Raw genomic sequence first — 23,285 nt, forward strand, 5'->3', positions numbered from 1 at the left:
GCACACCATCACTACCACCACCACCACAACATAACACAAAAAAGCTGGGAGGAAATGGGCGCTCAGATCTTTGAATTGCAGCTGTCCACTGGTGGCTGGGGTGCCTGTGATCAGGGTGCTGGAATGGCACGCAGGTGTGGCGAACCACCACAGACGTTCCTCACTACAGTTGGACTGTCAGCGGCACTTCCCTAGGATCGTGAGGTGCTGTAGCCAAGGCAACCAGATCGGAGGGAGGTCAGCCTCTGCAAAATCTTTACCATGCCATTCATGTCAGCCAAAGCAGACCTCGGCTATGTTTTGATAACCGTGAGGCTATTTTGATGCTCCCTCGACAGCATGTTTCTTCATGTATACCGAAGTGTAATTGATGAAAATTGCTCATCGCTTCATGGACGTGCCACTCAAAATCTAAAGCATGATTGGAGGTAGACTCTCCACTTTAGTATTCTGCCTGAGTATGTAGGGCTATTGTTCTCCAGATAGCTCAAAAATGCTCTAGATATTCACATTCATGTATAGGTTAATCTAAATTGAGTGTGGTTTTCTGAGGAAATCAAAACATTCTGATTTCCTGACAGCACTGGTTTGGCCTACAAGCCTCCGCCAGTTTCAATACCGCTCATCTGCATTCTGATGACTGCTACCAATAATTCGTTTCAGACAGACTCCTCATAGATCTTTGCTGAGACATACTCTGATTTCACAGGCAACCACATTTAAAAAAAAGTATCACAGAGGAAGTCCAAACTCATAACTGTCGGGAATACTTTTGAAGTTATCCCCCAATGGGACGATGCAGTCCAAACCGGATTTGCAGACCAAGAGCGATTGATAAACGGCGGTTTAAAATGCTCTGAAGATGTCTCAAGAGACTTCGTAGTTTTTGGTTTATTGGAATTTTTTTTCTAGCTCAATAAATGAAGAGGTCTAATCTCTATAGAGTAATTACAAGAAAGAGGTTCTTTGTAATTAGAGACTAATGACAAGCATTCTGCTTGCTCTTGCCAAACAGCTGTTTTGGAAAGGTAAGTCTCCAGTCTGCTCCCTGCACATGTTTCAACATATGAAAACAATTTAGCCACACTTAACTGTCTACAAACAATTAGGGCAAAATGTAAAGATGCCGTTGTGTACAACTTCTGAAACATATTTTCTCCTTCCTTCCTTGTTCTGCCAGCAGAACAATTATTAACAATCTTCATCTGCTAGGTACACTTCATGAATTTTACATTATCTCCTATCATTAGCATAACTAGACTATCGAAGATATTAGCGGCATTCACTGGCCTCTTCTCCGATATGCTCTCTCAGATCTGTTGTCAAGGATCCTAAGCTTTGCCTGCATATACTGAATATTTACGGGAATATTTTTGTCCCCTTTCTCCTTATGGGCACAAGCATGCCTGTATATACGTAAATGCATGTGTGTGAGAAGAAGTGGGGGGGGGGGGTTGTGCTTGTGTGGATTTGCCAATTCTTCCCACTCCTCCCTTGTTCTCCTTCCTCCAGACCAAACATTACTTTGTTGTCGGGAAATTAATCTAAACTGTATGGACTGTCCATATGCTATTAAAAAAAAAGGGAAAAGGATTTTACATAGCGCCTGGGTTCTTCTGGGAGGTGCAAGCGGTTAGCCTGCTGGGTTTTATTCATTAGGCGTGGGGGTTTGATGGACATCTCGGATGTGGCAGTGTAATTAGCATTTTGTGTTGCGCCCCTCCCAACTCTGTGCCCCCCTCCACTCTGTTCTTTTAGCAGGCCGATGTCCTGCAATGCCCAGAAACAAGCACGAATCCTGTGTTATCATTTAGAAACCGGCAGCTGGCACTAACAGAATATAATTATGTACTTCCAGGGACAAGATCAGTGCGAAGAACAAAGTGTGATGGAAAACACTGGGAGGACTATTGGGTTGTTTTGTACAAAATATCCATCACACGCTCGGCATGCCTGGCGCTCTCTCCCCTCTCCCTCAGTGTCTTGTTATTTTTGCTCTCCTTCCAGGAAACTGATTTGCTTATTAATGGAGCAAATAATGTTTGCTGATGCTTTGTCAAGGTGTTTACCAGGCTGCTGACTTGCAGACTGTATGTAGTGTGCATGTTATTGCACTGAAGGGTGAAAAAAGGATTGCCATTTTGTGTATCCCTAAGCCTTGGGGCAATTATTCTACAGACCATGCCTTTCTTTGTGTACCCTCGACAAGAGGATGGTACAGATGAAAATTTCTATGCTGATATAACCACGTTAGGGCTATTGGCCTCCTGCTGAACAGTTTGGTGGAATTCATTTACAGCAGATTTGTAAGACATATGCAGTGAGTGAACTCCCACACAGCAGCTACTAGCATTAGCCTCATTATTGCATTACACCTAGCATGCCGACCTGAACGCTATTCGTATCGCCGGGCTGTGCTAATCTAAAGATAACTCACACCATCCATCATCATGGTTGGTGGTGCACATTTTTGTAGCAGCCAATCATGTTACAATATCTTCACGTTAGTCTTGTAACTAATGAGAACGGCATAGAGAGCTAGTGCTCTACAAAAAAAATGGAAACTGTGAAGGGGTTTAAAAGGCACATATTTCAGGAGCAGACCTATGCTTTATCTGTTAATCTAGTCTTTCGTTAATGATTTTGATGAGCCCACATGCATTAGCACTCCAACTGTAGACTCTTTCATTATACTTGAGGATTTGCTTGGAAAGAGTGATTGTACAATTATCATTGGCAAGCATGACTTGTATTTTAGAAGAGAGCCATTATGATTATACTGCCCTATGGCATTGGATTTTAATTAATGAGGCCTATTATACCATGTGATTCTAATTATTTACCAATACGTGAGGGATTTTGTATTAGAACTTATGTAGATTTAGGAATGGAGTGGCAGCACAGGATCTCTGTTTTAAATGAAGCTATTTCAGTAATAACATCCTTGCTTATGTCATCAGAAGTCCAAATAAATATGTGCCTTAGAATTGAGTGAAAATTATTTGAGCACAAACACACCATTAATGTTTACGGAAAGATTATTATTAAATACTATTCAATGAATAAAATTGAGTTAGTCTTCCTTACAAGTGTCTTTATTTTTCAAAATATAGTACATATTTTGAAAATTCCCATGGATGTAGTAAATAAAGAGAGCCAATGTAATATCAGAAGAGTTGATGTGATTGCTGACTGCATAGGAAATGGTTTTAGTCCCTGTTAACTTAACTGGAATCAGGTCTTACAGTTCTTAAATTTCAGTTTTTACAGTCTGTACATTCAAGAATTCACATAAACACACACTGATCTATGAAAGTTCCTCTATTTGAATACAATTATAATCTAAATTGATTGATTCCTCTTGTCTATGATTGTGGTAAATAATATAGTTCATTATCTCAAGTGAGTGGGTCCAAATCCAACTTCTGGCTTCATTTAGGGCACATAACATATAATTAATACATGCTGTAGTTCAAAGGAGAGAATATATTTTTTATAATCAATAACATTTTTGCCATGAGCTATATTACTCCATAAAATCAGGCATAGAACCGTATGTTTTTTTTTCTTTTTTACAAATGTTGACTGAACTCTGTGACCCAAGTTTGTGTTTCATTGATGCAGCGTACAGTCTACATGTCTACATGTGACTAACTTCTTTAAACTAAACACAGCAAGTCATGTTCTGTGTACAGACATCATATACAAGTGACAAATGCACAGCTCTAAGATAACCCCCCTTATAAATAAGCCTTTTTCTTTTCCAATAATTTGGCTGCCATTCAATGAAGCTTGCTGTTGTCTGTAGCAAAGTGTTTCATTTTTTGTCTCTGTTTAGCAAAGTGAAAGTCTTACTTGTGTTTGACTTGAAAGGTTGTTTGTATTTGACTTTGTGTAAAGTCCTTAAGCAATGATATGTGTTGCAGCCTCCTCCAGTGGACCGGTTCCTTTATTGATTGACAGCAATCAACATCCCTTGAAGGTGGGGCTTCGTCTGACTGCTTGATGCTTGTTAATCAGGACTGGAGTACAATGACGACTCGCTTCCGGCTCCTCTTTTCTCTCTGGTCCCTCTATATTGGCTCAATTAGTTAAACAAATATCACTCTGACTTCTTTCAGCAGCGTACAACGGCTTGGTCAAAGCCATATTTGGTATTACATTCATACCTTTAAATGAAATACATTTTCAGAATGTTCACAAACAGCCAATAACAGCCAATTATTGAATCCTATGCCGTGCCAGAAGCCCTCGGCTGCTAAGCTTACACACAGATGCTTCAAAAAGTATACAAAACAAATAATCTTACTAAAACCATAACCCTCAGAGACCCCACTTGCTTCCTGATAATTGTCTGCTTTCATGACACCATCCATCCAGAAAATTACCCTTCAGTTCTTGGGCCTGTTGGGCAATATCACAAGAGACTATCACAAACAAGAGCAGCTTCACAAAGCCTGACCTCCGCAGGGATCGCTAAAACCGTGCCATTAGCAGGCCACAGGGATCCATTCCCACATAAACAGTTTCAAAAGAGTCGTGCCTCGTAGCGAACGGCGCGGCGTGGTAGCTCACTCTTTTCTGCTTCTCTGCTTTTGCAACGCTCCACCCAGACTCCCTCTGAGGCAACCGCTCATTTCAAACGGGATCCATAACAGATGAAACAGCCTCGCTGCCGATCTCCGTCAGATCTGAAGAGCCGTACCTGTAGCCAGGGTTCCGTGACCACAGGCTCAAACGCGTCTGCCATGTGTCGGCACAGTAGTCCCTACGTTTCTCTCATACACTTCTCCTGAAGGTGGAGGAAGCCGTTTTGACCTCCAAGTTTGCTGTGGACCACAGCTCCATAATTAAACCTCAGAAAAAAAAGAGTTTCAGTCCAAGACAGGCTTCATGCAGGGAGGGCGATCAGGGCATTGGAACAGTAATAGAAAGCAGGGGGCTTATCTTGAACAAAAGGAACCTTGAGTTAGAAAACTCCATTGCCTTCAGTAGTTACCACAGCTGTATCTTATGTGTAAAAATGTCCCTACGCTTATATTTGTGAGTTCTTCTAAATAAATAGTGCTTTACTGCTGCACTTATCTGTAAGGCAGAATATGTCTGAGCATCAGTTGAGTCTTATGTGTCCTGAAGGCCCACATTACACATCAGCCGTGTCATTCACAGGGAATGTTCCTGAGCAGTTAGTCTTTGGATCAGTCCACTGCATATATTAAAAAAGGCAGTTCACCATTAATCAGTCATCATGGATTGAGCCATGCATTACTTTTCACCTTATACAAGATGTTTTGTCAGTTATTTGGGGATACTGATACTGCGTACTCAGTAAGATCCTTAGACATTTTGACGTTACTCCCACAGTGTTAGGGGCATGACATTTTCCATAATCCAGATACATTTTAAAATCTTCTCTAAAATGTTTGTGCATAATCTCAGCTGTTACAACATGTATCTGTGCATATCTTTTGATCTACTAGTAATGAGCGTTTTGTCAGTAAAATATCCTCAATGTTAAACATTATGTTGACACCATCTTTGTCAGCACTGCATCAGACAGGGAATGTGATACGGCCAATGAGTGATGGGGCTTATTTATCGGGAATGTGCTCCCTAGCACAATGATAAATGACAGGATGCAACTGAGAGGTTTTAAAGAGGTTAGACATGGGAACAAAATTTTCCTTTGAAGAGGGTTTATCAATAAGCTGTTGTATTAACACTAGATATGATGGCAAATGCTATTTCCAGTGATGACTACTTGACTTAACAAGCACAACTCAATTTCCCAACAGACAATTCCCTGACACCCATTCGGAGTCATGTGGGCCAGGCTGTGCTATTCAAATTACAATTGAATTCATCTTTCACAGCTTCATCTAATATAGGCGTTTCTCTAGTCAAATCATCCTCTTTAATGGGTTCATCAATATAATATATCAAGCCCTCGGGGGATGTAGCGTAAAATAAGCTAACAGAGGAGATCTGTTTTCATAAGTGTGTAGCAGATTATGTACCTCTGACATTTATTAGCTTCACAAGGAGGCTGTAAAAGCCAAGGAGTCTGTTATCACGCACGAGGAAGCTCATTTTCTATATCTGCACATAGCAGGGAGGAACAAACTGTGCTCACAGCTAAAATTTATTATGCACTGGGAGGACTTGTCTCTTCACGTCACCCCCCTGGGTCTGGAGACATCGATATTCTCCAACTCCACGCACAATCACCACACAATAGACTTCCCTGTCCAGACTTCAAAGGGCCTAGTGTTGTTTTCTCTGATTACCAGTCACTATAAAACAAGTTGTTCATTTGATGTAATTGGGAGGTTGGCAACTATGATATATTGCTAACATGAAACCCATATGGAAATAAATATAGATATGGTAAAATTGTTGCTATGTGTTTATTATGAAGTAAAATTAAGTTAGAATATTCATGCACATAACATACTTGAGGAGTACAGATAATATATACCTGTGTTGCTTTAGTTTGGGGAACAACAGAGTAACAAAATGCTTCAAAATTTCTTTCATATAAACAGCTTAACCACTGATTATATTAACTGTACACATATTAACTCTAAAATAATCTATAACACAACTATATTCTGTCTTCTTACATTGGTCACAGGTAGGTCCTGAGCTATTTACAATTGCAGGAGCTCCACTGGTAAGTGAACTGAGATCACACCAGCTGGAGATTTTTGCAAGTATTGATTAACAGTCAGGTTTTGTAAAACATTTGGGAAATGGAGAAATGGGCTATAATCAGACCAGGTAACGTTCCCTCCGGCTGTTTATAGACATGCGTGCCCTTAGCCTTCAGAAAGCTAGCCCTGCAGCCACAGGAGTGCACGCTTCGCCAACGATGAGACTGTAGGTTCTATCACAGTACCAGGGCTCCACTCCTATCACTCACTGGCTAAAGTTCATCTCTTCACTTGACTTCCTGTGTATTCGCGTCTCACAGTTCACTAAAGAATACTTCATCACAGCATTTCTAGCTATATTATTGTATAAGACATGCAGAAGCAATGCAAAGGATGCAGCACCATCCTTGTGAATGACGCAGCTCAGTCATTGATAATAATCTTTATATGTGGTTGAATATATTAAAAAGGCAATGATAGCTAATGTAAACTATCATTATACTATGTTTACTATCATTATCATTATCACTATGTATGCTGGATTTCATCAGCTGTATTTCCATCTGTACAAAAGAAGTCTCTTTTGGTCAAAGTAAAATAACCAGCCAGTACAGTTGATCTCATTAGAGACTGCGTGAGTGGTCCTTCAAATGAAATCATTTTTCTTGGAGGTGCCTCAAGCAAACTATGATTAATTGTGGGCGCATTGTCTTGGTTTATTGCATTATTCTCTTATGACCCATATCAATAATGCAACATTATTATTGGTCCATGTGTTTTGCTGCAGAAAGTTAATTTTGACGTAAATGGTTATTAAAGATTTTACTTTTTCTTGGTTGGCTAAATTGCATTTTCTATAATTTCATCTTGACCCTGCATTATTTTCAAGCAAAGGTGAAGTACTGTGATAAGCCTCCAATCAAGCTACTATCAGTGTTGTAACTCTAGAGCACATCAGGCAGGTAAAGCTCATGTTTCTAGCATGGCTCATTTTTTGGAACATTGCAACATTTAACGCAGAGGTTATGTGATGAATGATATTCAAAAATAAGCCATTATCAGGCACAACAGATTTACAAGCTTCCACAGAGCAGTTCAAGCCTGCATTGGTAAGAATTTCCAAAGCAATGCTGCATGCTCACATAAATGCAGTAAAAGCAGTCAATGCTCCTGACATAATGATGCTGGAATCAGTCTGACATGTTTGATAATCCAACCATTACATTAAAACAACTGTAAATGAATAAGATTTAACATCAAACATGCTATGCGGCCACTTTCAGTTGCCTTGCTTAACTGCACACTGGAGGGTAGAAACCATATTTTATGCTAATGTAACCCTGTACGAGCTGGGTTAGAGGTCCCCCTCAGGATAAAACTAAAATGTATTCAGTTTTATTTTGACCCCGTGCCCTAAGAAAGTGGGGTTTTAAACTAGAACTCACACGACCTAAGCTAGAAGGCTTGTGGAAATCATCTTAGAAATCCTTTGAGGACCGTGAAAGTCCATAATCTGTTATTATGCGTATATGAACATTCATCTTTACTTTTGACACATCACATCTGGCACATTTTATGCATACACACAGCAGCAGGTGTTTTATCTGTTATTGTTAGATTCCTAAAAAGAATCTGAAATGAAGTTGCTAAAATTAAGTTCCTAAAATGAAACAGATCTTGAAAATACTCCATCTTCATCATAAACTGGGGGGAGGAGGGTTAGGAAATGTTTGCATTTACATTGAAATGCATTTGACCCTTACTTGGGAAATGGCAGATAATTATTTTTCCTCAAGTGTTCCTTGTTTGTGTGAGTGAAGTGACTGCTTTAGCTCAACTCCCTGCCTAATGGCGCTATGTAAACTGCTGCACTGGGCTACTTGCTGTTCCATTGCTGTTTGTCCTGGGTCTAAGTGCCCTGGATGTGTGCGGCTCCTGAATGCATGTGGTTTCATCCTGTCCCCCCACTGTGAAAACCCTCCGTGTGTACATCTGTGATTCTGGAGTGTGGCCGTCATACATTTCAATAACAAGCATTCTAAAAGGATGTGTGCACATTTATTTACAAAAGGTCACAACACATAGATATTGCAATATGTTAATAGTTATCATGTCTCTGCAGACAATGCTGCAATTACTACAATTAGAGTTTTGTTCCCATATTTACATACATTTTAAAATAGTAATGTTTTAAAGTTAAGGAAAAAAATGTAGTTTTCCTTAATGCCATAGTGCCTGTTAGGTGACTGGAAGAACATTTCTTGCTGTTGAAGAACAGGTTGCCTAGGTGCTGACCTATATACAGTGCACATAAGGTGTACAACTCCACTTGATAATTCAGCAGTTTGGTCGAAGAAGTGTGCATGCTGTATATCATGCAGAATAGACGGCAGTCTCAATGCTGTCACCAATGTCACCAAATTAGTGCAGCAAAGAGACCAGCCTATTGTGTGTACTTGTGGGTCCTTTGTTATTAAGTAGCTTTTGCAATAGTGGTACACAAAGTCTTTAAAGTGAAGACCAAGCCCTTTGTTTCAAAAAACCATGTCAACTGACTCACTGCTACATAATTTGCTCAGAGGTTTGGTGATTGTAGGATTACAGTTGCTCCAAAATACTACTCAGGCTACAGAATTCAATATCTTTTATTTTCATTCAGATATTAACAAAAATAAAACCCCAGTCAACAATTGCAAAATATATACTAATGCATTTTGCATTTCATCTTGATTTTGTAGTGCATTAGGGGTGAACTAGGTCTTTGTTGAAAATAAAAAGCTTAATGAGACTCTTTGGTAAGGTTTATTGATTGATCGGATTAATTACTGTGCATTGTTTTCGTTTCTTTCTTTCCTTTAGCTTAATAGTCTTTGAAGCTGTGTGATTACATGCTAGCTTTGAAGAGGAAGCACCCAAAGTGTGTTCTACTTAACCCCTTAAACTCCAAGGACCTGCTAGTGGGAGCGAGAATAGAGCTTCTTTCTTCACTCTTGTAAGAACATACCCTTCATATTAGTTTCAGTGTAGTTACTGAATAATTCACAGTATCTACTGAAAATATATGTCTTACGGGTAATAACTGAGTAATAACCCTGTAGTTTAAGGTCACAATGTTGGAATAATGTGCTATTGAACATAGGAAATTGTGTGTATTCAGAACTGGAATGTAAATTATGGACTTAAATGGCCTCAACGGCCTCAAAGCCTAGTTTTAAAACCACTTTATAAAACTCATGCTGAGACACAGTAAAACACACTGTTAATAGGATATAAATATATACAAGTGAGTCTTGAGGAGTTCAACAAAACAATGTTAGTTCCAGGTTTATATGAGGCCCTTACCTGGTATGATGCTCATATTGCATTATATTTCTTGGTAGTTTGGCATGACTATTATTAAATACATTTCTAACTCCAAAAGGTATTACTAGTTTTCATCTAACATGGCTACTTAGTTTTGCTAAACAAGAGTTGTTGGATGTATATTGCTGAACCATCTTACAGTAGTAATGATCAGAAGTGGTAAATGCTAATACTCGGAGAATATCTTTAGAGACTACTCGCATGATTGAAACTGTATTTGTATTCTTACTTGTGGCAACCAGTGAGATAACTCAGAGACAGCTGCATCTGTAGGGAGATAGTAGTTACTTAGAAACACCAGCAAGAATTGTTGAATGTTGTTGAACGGTGTTTGTAATGTTGAATAGTAGAGATTTTGCATACTACTTTAAAGTTTCCATGTGCTATACTAGTATTTAATTCTGCACTACTAAAAATCTTTTTTTTTTTATTGTAAAATGCCTGCATCAAACTCCATACTTTATTCAAGTATAGCCTTTACGCAGTTACAGTCTAAGTTGGTCATATTCTCATTGTCAGACCTTATGTAATGAACAAGACTTTGTCAAACTTTGTAATGAACAAGATTACAGAACACTGACTAAAGGCACTATGTGCTATACTTAATTTTCTGTCCAAAGTCACACTATGTCAAAAATGATGCTTGCACAAAGGCCTTTGGTATAACTTTGGTAGATTCATGTAATAATAAATTAATGTAAAATATAAGAACTCTTAATGGAACAAAAATTTGTTTCGGAACAAAGAATCAGTGCCCTTTGTTATGGTAGCTTCAGTTTTTCAGTGCAATTGACTTCCAGTTCAGTAACAAGTACAGGTTAAGAATGCAAGCCAAAATGTGATCTATACAAACCCACTAAAAATTCAAGGAGGGTTGCGTTTGATGTCCAAGTCATTGCTCTGTCTCCAGTACTGTTTTTTTTTTTCATTTGAGTTTTCGTTAGCAGGAATTTCTATTCAGAATTTTTCTGTTATAGAAATTTTACATCAATTATTATTATACAATGGAAGTTTTAATTCATTGAATCACATGCACTTCTTTCCAGATTTAAGGTGTTGATACTTACAATGCTAAAAACTCACCATGTTCACCATGCTCAGCTTATCTTGAATGTATGAACACATTTGATGGTCACTTTTGATTTGCAAATTAAGTTCAATTTGCAGCAAACAGGTTGGTTGTATCAATATTTCTGCAGCATAAAGCACTGCACCTGATGTGAAATATTCTTCATTATACTTGGCGTTATAGAGATAATGTGTGACAAAATATTTTCAATATAGTATAGCAATGTATAAACATGAGCTCTATCACCCTACCCCACCTGGGTCGGATATTCAGATGCTACTGAAGGGCTTGACCAATCTATTGGAAAGGCTGGTCTGTTCGTGTGATGTGACAGTTTAAAATACCTTCTAATTGCTGTTTGTAAATAAATTTGCGTTGAACAGTTCTCTGCATGCAAGCAATGATGCATCCTGGATCTTGCAACAAAACATGGCTGCCCCATGATCTAAATGGATGGGGTCCTCGGGGACTCCACTGGCTTTGATACCACAAGGAAAGGAACTTGTCAGCAGGGGCTCTGTTCTCTGAGGGGTGATGAACTGATTAAGCATAATGTGAAGCACAGTGATTTTGTCCTGCGCATCACCCTCTACAGTCACAAACTTTTTTTTTTCTCACTTTTAGGCCTGCCATCTAAGATTCCAAAGTTCGTAATGATGGTAAGATTTAAAGATCTGTCACATCAGCCAGTAGGTTGTGACCCTTATTACCTTGTGTTTGAGCTGTGCTACAGGAAATTGCTCGTTACATGTTTGAGCACACAGGTATGCATGGCTGAATTACATCAAAAGACTAAGGAGTACATCGGAGAAACAGTTTTATGTCTACTTGGATATTTAAGTGAAAAGGTGCATATAGATTTAAATGAATATCCAACCTAGTAAGACATTTCAAATGTATTCAGCAGCACCAAGCCAAATTAGAGAGCAACAGTGCATCAGACTATGTTAAAACTGCCTTGTCACAATCATGACTTTGCAATTTAGTTAATCTTATATTCAAAATAATAGCAATAATGTAAAAAATCAAGAACTGAAATAATTCTTTAAGGTTGTTTATAGGTAATACACTGTCTGTCTCTGCAGAGGGATCTTTTATTAGTATGAGAGTAAAGGCCTAAATTTTTCCATCTGTTTTTTTATGACTGCATCTAGGTGGATGCTGCTCATTGTTTCAATATTTACTGGATGATGCAATGTGGTGGTTCATGAACTTGAGTATTCCATTTCCTCATGTATCAGTAAAACTTTGCGCGTATAATGCCACTGTTCTGTAATTGCAAATGAACATTTGCTTTAGCTGATTTATGTAATATAACATTATGTTTATTCACTTGCTGATCTAAATTTAGAAACACTGCATGCCCAGTCCTGCCAAGAGGTGAACAATTTAGTCCATGATGTAAATTATATCAGTTGACTTGCTTCTAATAAAATCTCCAATTAGGCTGTCTGCACATTTCTTTATTTGTGACCTGTGGCCAAGCCAAATACCTGTGTGTAACTAGTTGTTGTGCCTTGATTGATAGCTTTAGTGTGTTGCTAATTATTTGAGCACAGAAAGGAATGCTGCTTTTCCAGCAGGCTTCAGTTAGAGGCCATGTGCCTAAATTTGAGGCTATCAGCTTTGGCCCCATATCACTGCATCTTGATATATGAGTGCAGGGGTCCAAATTAGACACCATTGAACCTCAAAGGGTCCTTGCCTGCCCTTTGGGCTGCTTTCTCCTTGAGTTTAGGACAATAAGAGCACTAATTACAGCATGCTGTAATTAATGTGTTTACAGACATCTGGATTTAGATTCCCAAATGCAATTAGCAAACAGAAAGAGTCCTCCTTATTTCAAGCTGTGCACAGAGTTAGTGCAGATGAAGTAGCACTGCCTCTTGCTTTGCTTTTTACTATATCAAGCATCCACTGGTAACAAATGCAGTATTACCACTGTACTGTTACAAATAATAAAATTAAGAGCAAGGAACACAAGTCACAAAGAAACAAAACCCAAAATTATTAAAAATTATCCTAGTTATGCTACAACCTTCAGTACACCTACAACAGTCATTTAAATCTAAAATCAGCAGGTGCTAAGGGTGAAGGGTTCTTGGACCTGCTGTAAAGCCTCTGTTATCCTCAATATGGTGGTGCTTTCAAGCAATCTGAAGAATAAAAAGTATTGTTTATTTTCAGGCTTTTGCAGTAGATATGCTTGTTCTTAAAGGAAACTGGATCCAGTGAACTCTTTGCGTGAACACCTTTGTCAAGTGGCTGTTCCTAGAACTTCAGACTCTAGTGAAACAGAGCAAACTTTATTCTTAAACTTTCAGAGGGCCACAAAGCATTATAAACCCTATTACAAATATTTATAACTTTATTGATAGCTTACTTGTACAAGATGTACATTCTTTATTTCTTCTTTTTTTGGGGGGTGGGGGGACAATAAAATATAGGAACTCAATGGCGAGTCATGTTTGGGCATGCTTGCATATGAAATGTCAACTATGATGGGATACAACAAATTTCATGGAGCGGCAAGGAAATTTCAACTCATAAGTTTATGATTTTATCCACCATCCCTGAAATGTTCGTAAACTCGGACACGCTACATTTAGGTCAGACAAAAGTTTTGCAGTCACATATTTGTTTCAAACTGTTGCAAACTGTAAGCATTTAAAAAGTGTATAAAAATAAATGCAAAGCCATGTAAAAATGTACACTTGAACTCAGATCATTCAACATTTAGAAACTTTCTGACAAAACAATAAATAAAAATCATCTACAACCTCAATTAAAGAAATGGAAACATAAAAAAAACCCTTCATGGTAGTGAAAGGCAAAAATGTCCCACAATGTAAAATTTTCTATTAGAGGTAGACCTAACTAGGATCTACTAGTTCAAAGGCAATCAGTATTGAAACTGACAGCGTCCACAGGCCTGCACACAAAAAGCCTGCACACAATACCAGTTCATGTTCTCAAAGTTTAAAAGGTTTATGCATTTAATTGTATTTGTAATTAATTATTTTGACAGAAACTTATTACTTATAGTATTTATGTGTGGGAAAGCAAATCAATGCTGTAAACGATTCTAAAACTTTAAATTCATCCATGAGGTTGTGATTCATGTTATTATGAAGAGCTAGTCTTTGGTGGACAGTCAGAGGAGTGTATTAAACCTAAAAGAACTGGTGTCACTTTGTACAGAACAAAATTAATTTGCCTTGTCTACTTCCATGTAATGTCAATGACTCTTAAAATGTACATATACAAAACTATGTTTTATCACCATCACACATGGGCGGTTAGGGCATACAGGTGTAAATGAGTTAGCAAGACATCATTTACACAGCCTAAAACAAACGTGTCTGTGGAAAAGAACTTGGAACACATTAATATCAGTGTCAAAAAACAACTAAAAATTGTTGTTTATTGATTAGCAAACATCAACTGCTATTTTTTCTCATATTTACAGTATTGCACTTAACTGCACATAATTGCATTTCAGTTAAACTGATGTTTCCTTAATACTTTAAATTACAAAATTGCAGTTACCCTTTTTCCCTTTGAAAAATGTCATTTTAATGTATTTTGATGACATGAAACCCCAGTGAGTCAACATTTCATCCCCTTATATAGAAGAGTAGTATTTTCTTGCAATAAGGATTGTAAACACCTTGATACAAGACCTGAAGTGCAAAAGCTAGTTTCACTTCTATTCCCATGACAAGTCACAAAAGAAAAGAGAGAGCAAAAAATATGAAAACAAAAGCTAAAGTCCTTCTGACTCATGCCTGGTGGACATACTGCTTCCTCCGTAAAACAGGAAAACAAACGCAAGATTTTCACTGAAAGCTGAAGCGTGTACCCTCGGCATGACTGCTGCTTCCCATCTTTGTCCATGGTGGAATGAAAAACCAAGAACTATATAATGAGTCTATGTGCAGATTATAGTGGAAAGTTGTCATGGCAGTGATCAACATAGTCAGGTGAATGTCAGTTACAATGGAGGCCAGCCCCAGTAGAACTATCCTTCATTTGAAACCATGCACTTGGCAGCGGCACAGACACAGTGGTCGAAGGCAAAAAAAAATTTAAAAAAATTTAAAATAATAGAAATGGCCATTTCTCTTTGTGAGGTCGAGAATCCAAACTTTCACGTGTGTCCGTAAACCACACTCTGAGAGAACCGCTCACGCCCTAGCCTCCCTCAGTCACTGAGTCTGTCTGCTGCATTGCTCATTTCCTAAGAGTCTCCGCTCCTAAACTGCTGGCTTTCAGACAGACATCCAGACATTTTTGTATGGTCCCGGGGCTGTGATCTGGGACTGGAAAGGGCTGAGCCAGTGGCCTCCAAGCAGTCCTGCCTGTTGGGTGAAAAGTAAAAGGTGATTTCATTGGTATTTAATTACCTTTCTCTACAAGTGGTTTGTTTTGGCAGCTGGTTTTTTGTGACAGTTTTTTTCACACGTTCTCTTCACCCCCACCCCGCCAACCCTCCCGCCTCCCGCCCCCCGGGTCTCTCTCGCTTTCACTCTTCTCAGTACATTTTCCTCTCTCTTTAGTTTTTGTTTTGTTTTTAACTGTGAGTGTCGTGGCCCTTTCACAGGCGCAGTCTTGTGTAAGAAGCAATTATCAGTTCAGAGCGGCGGAGAACCTCATGGGGGTCAGAGTCCCAGCGCCTCCGTGTGTTTTCTTGCCTTGAGCCGCAGGTCGGCGATGCTGGAGTTCTTGCTGTTACTCTTGGCAGCTGCTGCCACTGCGGCCGCCGCCGACGCTGAGTCTGCCAGCGAGGCAATCGGGAGTCCGAAGGGCGGGGGAGGAAACATCAGGTAGGGGGCGTGCGCTGCCAGGTGGGGGTGCAGGTGAGGGTGTGAGTGGGTCACCCCCTCCAGCTGGAGCTGGGCTTGGACCTGTGGGCCAACAGGAAAACAAGCGTGGTGTTAGCGCACAGCCTGTTGCTCAGCCCAGGGGACAGCCCGGGATCTGGTAAGGGGCTCGGACACCGCAAACTTTCTGTGTCCCTGTACCTCAACAAAGGCTTCCACTGACTGCAGGTTTTCAGTGAAAATGGTCCAGTGTTGGCTCACTCTGTGGCAAATCTTTTTCATCCAAGTATTTTTTTTACAGAGTTCAGTTATGCAGCGTGTTCAGAAAACGTAATGGTCCAAAAAAAAAAAAAAAAAAATATCATCTGTTAAAAGTCTCAGTACATTAGTCCAATCCACAAAGAAACTCTCCATCCAACATATGAAAACCTGCAACATCTTGTAATCCTAATTATGTATTCAATTGCATAAATAAACAATTTTGCACGCAAAAATATGCTCACATATGCGGCTATAAATATTTATTCAGATGTATTCCTGAGCAAAAAGGAAAGGAGGTCTAAGCAGCCAGAATAAAATATCGAGTTGCACACTCTCAGCAATTATTTTACTAAGATGAGGTGAAAATTATACATCAACCCTTTCCTGCCATGTATCTCATTCTACAAGAGTGTCATAAAAAAGTTTAGAGTCTTCTGTTTTGTCATCCAACTAAAACACAACATGTATCAAGCTGGATAGAGTTTTGATAGAGTTTGGGAAAATGGTTTGGCAGCCTTGCACTTTCTGTTTGTCACATACTGGGCCAGCATGTAGCACTGGAATCCACGCATGGCCTTTGAAAATGGAATCTGTAATTTCAAGTATTTTTGGAAAAAATAAGCTTCAGAGGACGTGTGATCAAAATATACCTCAGCATGAAATTCGTTGTACTCCTATTCCGAATTTCCTAACGCCAGCTCTTCGACTAAGACTGTAATTGACGTTTTAAAATAACTGGCGCCCTATTGCACCCGAGTCTACTGAACTATGTAGCCCTGCCGCATGGACAACAGGTGGTGGAGGTCTGAGGGAGAGACGCAAGAGCCTGTTTTCGCCTTGACGTTGCGGTGTTCAGTATGCAGTCCTAACGCCTTGGCCCTGCCAATGCCGCTCAATGCCAATATCCATCAGTGCTGTTTCTCGCTTTCATAATCCCTTTTATCTGCCTGCGCCTAGCCGTGCTGTTAGCTTAATTAGGACTGCTTTTTCTCGGGGATGATGCAGACAGTTCTTCACTCCGGATTCTAAAACAGACACTAGATCAAATGTCTCTGGGTCTCTCTAATCTCGCTCGCCTCTCATCGAGACCAAGAGGTGAAAAGTGCGCTAGGGTTCGACATCCCCTGTGCGACGTCCTAACGGGCCACCCCGTCGAACGCAACCTCCGCACAACGCGGCCCGCATTATGATAAAGCTTAAACCCGCTGTTTATTCACCAAGCATGTATTTTTTTCTCATGAATTTGGAGTCCGGGCAAATACAGAGCGACAATTTATATTTGGTCAGAAAAAAAATGTGATAGGAGCTTAACGCGACTACTGAACGTTAGCATGATAATTCAAAAATGATATCGCCCAGAAAGTGATTCCTTTACCTGTTGAAATGGCATTCTTAAAGCACCCATGTTGACGTAGGGAGCGACTCTGCACGCATCCAGGTGACTGGCCGAGCCCAAAATGACACCTAAAGGCGTAAAGGAAAACAATCAGTCACAGGTCATACTGCGGCCTAAATGTCCACGGGCGACCCGTTAGGCGCTAGGTTACTCTTAACGTGGGAGGACAAATCATGAAAAACCTTTTTACTGTCTACGTAGCCAACTCCAACAGACTTGCCAACAAATCGGTCAACACCGCAAAAGATTTCATAATACTTTTTATTATAGTCCAGTTTACCTTTGTGCATCTGGTTTTCTTGTTTTCGGCATTTTGCTCTTCTATTCTGAAACCATACCTGAAACAAAAATGACAACGAATTGAAGATCAGCCTTTTGTAAGATCAGCCTTGCTGTCTACATTACGGATGACTCCAGATTATATAAAACAATTTTGTACGTAAATGATATAAAATGGAAGAGATGATATGCCTTTGTTCTCTGAAGGCACTAGATAAATAGGCCTAAATTATCTTGAATCATTCTGAACAGCCGTTTCTTTAACAGGCAAACAGGGGCTACAGACACATCAGGAAAAACAATTAAAGTAGCCAGTTTGTATGTAAAGTTGCGATTATAACTGCAGCCTAAACCATTTTCCCAATGAAAAGCTGTTATTTATCAGTTAGAAAACAAATAAACATGCAAATAAATTTAGTAGATGGCACAACGTTCAACAAATCAGTTTCTGATCGGTTACTATTATAAAACGGTGAATTCATGAAACGCTTATTTTCATCGATGCGTTAGCGTTAGCTTTTCGTTAGCTTTAGCGTTTGTCTGATTTGGTTAATGATTGTGCTCTCCAGTGGCAAAGTTAGTGACCTGGGGGAGCACAAAGCCCGTTGTTTTATAAGGAGACTCCAGCTGTAGCAGCTACCGCTGTGCGAATATAATCAAAGTGTTCCGCAGGCGTTCGTTACGCTGAAAGACACGTGCTCTCAGGTAACTTACTTACATACGCGCGAAACAGGAATGAATTTGTTGCATTTTCGATAAAAGTCTGCACCAGGGCCAACGTGCAGTGGCCTACCGCAGCAGCGTTTCAGAACGGATATAGACCATATGCACGTTACTGGATGATAATGATGACAAACGTGCAAAAATATCCGTTACTGACTCGTTTTGATTTTGAGAGAATTATTAGTTATTTTGTGGTAAATAATTAATTTGTATTAATAACAATAATACTAGTAGAAGCACGGACTTTAATCTATTATCTGCCTTTTATTATTTGTGTGTTTTTATTAGACCTATTACAGTTATTGTTGCTGCAGCTGCGGCCGTTGTTAACGTTATAGTGCCTTCTGTTGGATTTTTCAAAGAAGCTGGCTTACGTGCTACTTCAAATGAATCAAACATTTTTCAGTCCAGGATCGATTGTAATTATCCATCAGTCTGCTAAGCGAAGTGAGCTACACTGCTTTAGACAGTTATTTCTTCATTAAGGACCACTCAATGATGCATTTCACAAATACCCTAATCTGATTTCCTTTTGATTTTTATTAGAGACAGTGAATAATGACATTTAATTTAGCTCTGCACCAGAAACCGAAAGATATTAGTCGTAATTGAATTACTGCCTTCTCTTCACCAAGGTCTCATAACTTTCAATTAGATTCTTGACAGCTGGTCGGTGTGGGGTTTCTGTATAACACTTCAGTTACAGGTTAATATCAGCTATCACACCCCATGTCTTACAATTTCAACACTAGAGTTTAAGCTGAAATCAATTTTGTGCATTTACTTGGTTAGACTGCATGAGATATTGCGTGCTGCTGTCTACATTTTAGTGCAACCGCAGTCTTTTGCCAAAATATGTAAAGAACGCGGTTCTAAACGTAATCCATTTTTTTTCCTTTGAATGTCAACGTATAGTGATTTTAGACGGACCTATACGAGAATATCTCATTTGATTTCGCCAACGCCTCAGAAAAGACATTTTAATATATTGTGCTTGCAAGCTGTCATAGTGGCGACCGATGTTACTTACTTTTCCTGCTAAATTGTAGAACATGAGGTATGGCAACAGCAGGAGTTGCGATAGAATTGAATTATTTCTAATACATTTTTATGGGAACAGTATATCAAGCCAACGGCAGATATTACAAAGATAACGTTGGAGAAAATGAGGTGAGTGACATAAGAAGGCGTCCCCTGCAGCAGCAGTTCAACCGCTTCATTAATTTTAATGATGTGGTTAGATCTTTCCGCAGCACATAAGCAAGTTTTCCTCTGAATTTAGCTGCTGGTAGAACTAAACGGGCTATTTCAGATCCACTTTCAGTGTCGCATCTCAGTCTAACACAAAATGGCAAAATTATTTCTTTCTTTCCTTTTTTACATGAATGAACAGGCAAGTTTAAAATTTAAATTTTTCATTCTGAACATGACAAAAAAAAAAAGCAATTTACTACTCAACCAAAATAATAAAATAGTTTTGACTGTGTGTCTATAGATGTATATACAAATACACCGGATTCTCAGCCATAATCTTTATAGTCAGAATTTGCAGAATAACATTTTTATTTCGTGGACCTTTGTAAACCTGTTTTATTACATCCAGACCGGTATTGCGCCTGTTATTAACGGTTATTATCAGTACTAACATAACATGAACAAGCACAAGCAACAACAATAACAACGACAACAAATAAATAAACAATACATTTTCAGCAGATTTCTTCTTCTTCTTCTTCTTCTTCTTCTTGTTATTATTATTATTATTGTTGTTGTTGTTGTTGTTGTTGTTGTTGTTGTTGTTGTTACTAGTAGTAGTAGCGGTTGTGGTGGTAATGGTAGTAGTATTTGTACTAATAGTAAAAACATTTTTGATCAATATTTTTCATTGCCTCAACCATAAACATTTGATATACCACTTTGTTGTGCATTTCAAAGAACCAAATTTGAACCAGTGTAAAGAATGTAAGAATGTATTTATATTATTTGAGAAAATTATTTAAGTATCAGAGGTGCATATAAATTAATGAGGGCACAGAACCGCCATTCACCCTCATTCTTGCGTTAAATCATAAAATCCAAAAGATATCGCTTTAAAATAAAACCGTCCCGAATTATACTTGTTTGACCCCCTGTGTAAAGAACTGAGAAATCAGGTCCAGTGTGTAGTAATCTGAAAGAAAACTTGTGACATTTTCACTAGCAGATCCATCGATGCGTATTTGGTGTTTGAAAAATATTTTATCCTCCTGGATTAAATAAACCTTTCCATTGTGACTCTTGATTCTCTGTGCTGAAATGTCCATCTGAAACTATACCATTTTAGCCCACCAAAGAAAAAGTAATAAAACGACAAACGGGACTGAGAGCCTACCTGTACCCGGGCCTCCGATAAGCCCAGCCTTTGACTCAACTCTTCGCGCATGAAGGCATCGGGGTAGTGGGTCTCATCAAATAACCTCTCCAGCTCATTCAGCTGTTCCAAGGTAAAGTTTGTCCTGCTCCGTCTCTGCTTCAGTTTACCCTGCGCGTCCTCGTCCTCGGATTTCACGTCCTCCTTCTTCTCTTTGCACTCATAAATACCTACAATCAAACCAGACACGTTACTACACGTTCCCTCTACTACATGTGCACATGGGCTAACACAGAAGCCCGTATTGGTGTACGATGTAATGTGCAGGTTTCGTCTGTGCATAGAGACAAGAGCATTTACTATAGACACAGAAAGCTCATTCATTCCTTTCGAGTCTTGTCAGTAAGACGCCATAGACGTCTCACTTTTAAAATTGCATTAGTAACATAGTTAGGCCATATATATATATATATATATATATATATATATATATATATATATATATATATATATATATATATATATATATATACACACATACACATATAGCACGCACGCAGACACACACACATACATATAGATAGATAGATAGATAGATAGATAGATAGATAGATAGATAGATAGATAGATAGATAGATAGATAGATAGATAGATAGATAGATAGATATGCATGTATGTATGTCTGTGTATTTATGTGTGTTTGCCCGTGTGTACGTGTGTGTGTTAAAAAAATAAGAAAGTTGGGCCCCGTAGAAAGTTCTGTTGTAATAGTTGTAGTAATTTCATCATGTAGCATAAGTCAAATATAAAATTTTGTAAAATATTGTAAGCATCACAGAGTTGGATCTGGACTTAGAACAGTGCGTTTGTTTGTATGGGAAAAACAACTAAAACATTATTTTATTATAATCCGCTCATTTTCAAGTGCAAAGTCCTGCCAAGGCTGCATAATTTTTTCCCTAAAATGTCGGTTCATATATAGTTGCCCATCGCTCACATAAATTAACACTTGATATGCTTATATAGACGCTTAAATACACCATAAACAAATACACAAAAATGTTATTATTATTATTTGTGATGTTATTATATGGCGTTATGATCACTCACTGCATGCCATGCCAATGAAGATAAAGTGTATTATATTTATGAAGACTTGATTTAATTTGATTTCTGCGACATCATTTATATTTCTTCTGTCGTGAGCGTATATCCTCTGTTTCGAGAAAAACAATAAAAATATATCGCGCAACTGTATCCTCAGCTTTTTTAAACGAAACGTGCATTTGTTGAGAAATCACTATTGCTGCACTAACGACATAATTTCATAACTGCATATTATTTTATAGGGGACCCGAAGAAACTACTTTTATTGATATTTGTGATAAAGAGATCGTTGTGGTAAAGATGATAGGATTGAGGCCTCTTATTGGGGTGTTTGACTTGATTTTCCTACTGAAATACGAGGATAAAAGTGATTCGAAAATAATAAATACAAGATTCATAGGCTTTACAGAATTGACTGCAGTGGACGTTAATACGGAATGTATATAACACTTGTACAAGTGTTAGATTATAGGATAAAATTATTCCACGGGATTGTTCGCATGCCAGGACATTAAACATACTGTCTTCACAAAGACTTTTCTGCGCAATGACACAATTGTAAATAGATTTACCTTCGATTTCGTGTTTTTATGATTTTTAGGCATTTAACACCAGTGCGCGATTTTTTATGACTGTCAGGATAATTCACACGTCTAATTTTAAATAGTTGCAGAAGGCTATAGCGATACTTTGCGTAAATTTCACTTACCATCAGTAGCCCTCGCCACGTTAAACTCCTTCAATTTCTCCTTCTCCAGCTCTACGTGATCCTTGAATAGATGCACCGGGCAATGGTTATTCGTTTCGGTAATGTCCTGGAGGTTTGTTTCCGAGTTTCCGAGCTCCCTGGCTCGCGCTAAGCCACTCTCCAAAACTTCCCTGTACGTGATACTCTCTTTGCTGCTCTCCTTGGTTTTCTGATCGAAAGATTTCGACACGAACGCCGTGAGTTCTTCCATGGTTGGAGAGTGGTCCTGATTACAGAAATCCACTTTAAATGACCTAACGCGATGCTCTGTCTGCTCAGTAGTGAACGCGGCGATACTAGGGGTGTAGAAGGTTAGATCTCTTGCGCTGTTATGTCTGTGTTTTGGAGATCACGCTATTTATACACGGCTAACCTCTCCGCCCAGCCCCCATCTCCATGTCTCGAGCAATTACAGGCGGCTCTCGCGTCTGAATTCAACTTTCAGCAGCTTTTCTTGAAATCAATGCAACGCTGGAGCCCGTTAATACAATTACAATTCATTAAGATGCTCGC

The 23,285-nt window shown here is 38.9% G+C and overlaps 1 protein-coding gene across 1 annotated transcript; it reads right to left on the minus strand.

Moving 5' to 3' along the window:
* Positions 1-13,430: 13,430 nt before the first annotated feature.
* On the minus strand, positions 13,431-23,081 carry LOC113567562 (shox homeobox). The gene is made up of 6 exons (XM_026995628.3): positions 22,734-23,081; positions 20,939-21,147; positions 17,846-17,903; positions 17,545-17,633; positions 15,780-15,992; positions 13,431-15,446 (listed from the first exon to the last, which is right to left on the minus strand). Exons 1-6 carry the CDS (start codon positions 22,981-22,983, stop codon positions 15,357-15,359), a joined length of 909 nt encoding a protein of 302 aa, XP_026851429.1. The 5' UTR covers positions 22,984-23,081; the 3' UTR covers positions 13,431-15,356.
* Between the last annotated feature and the right edge of the window lie 204 nt (positions 23,082-23,285).

This window comes from Electrophorus electricus, unplaced genomic scaffold (assembly GCF_041902795.1).
Source record: "Electrophorus electricus isolate QZ-2024a unplaced genomic scaffold, ASM4190279v1 Scaffold64, whole genome shotgun sequence".
Lineage (NCBI taxonomy): Eukaryota > Metazoa > Chordata > Actinopteri > Gymnotiformes > Gymnotidae > Electrophorus > Electrophorus electricus.

What these genes read in the sequence shown, in the direction of transcription:
- LOC113567562 (XM_026995628.3), bottom strand. Translation starts at nt 22,983, where the DNA reads ATGGAAGAACTCACGGCGTTCGTGTCGAAATCTTTCGATCAGAAAACC. An exon ending in TATCGGAGGCCCGGGTACAG is followed by an intron (nt 17,904 to 20,938) that starts GTAGGCTCTCAG and finishes TTTTTGTTTCAG; the next exon opens with GTATGGTTTCAGAATAGAAG. An exon ending in TAAGAATGCCATTTCAACAG is followed by an intron (nt 15,993 to 17,544) that starts GTAAAGGAATCA and finishes GTTGGCCCACAG; the next exon opens with GTCCAAGCCCAGCTCCAGCT.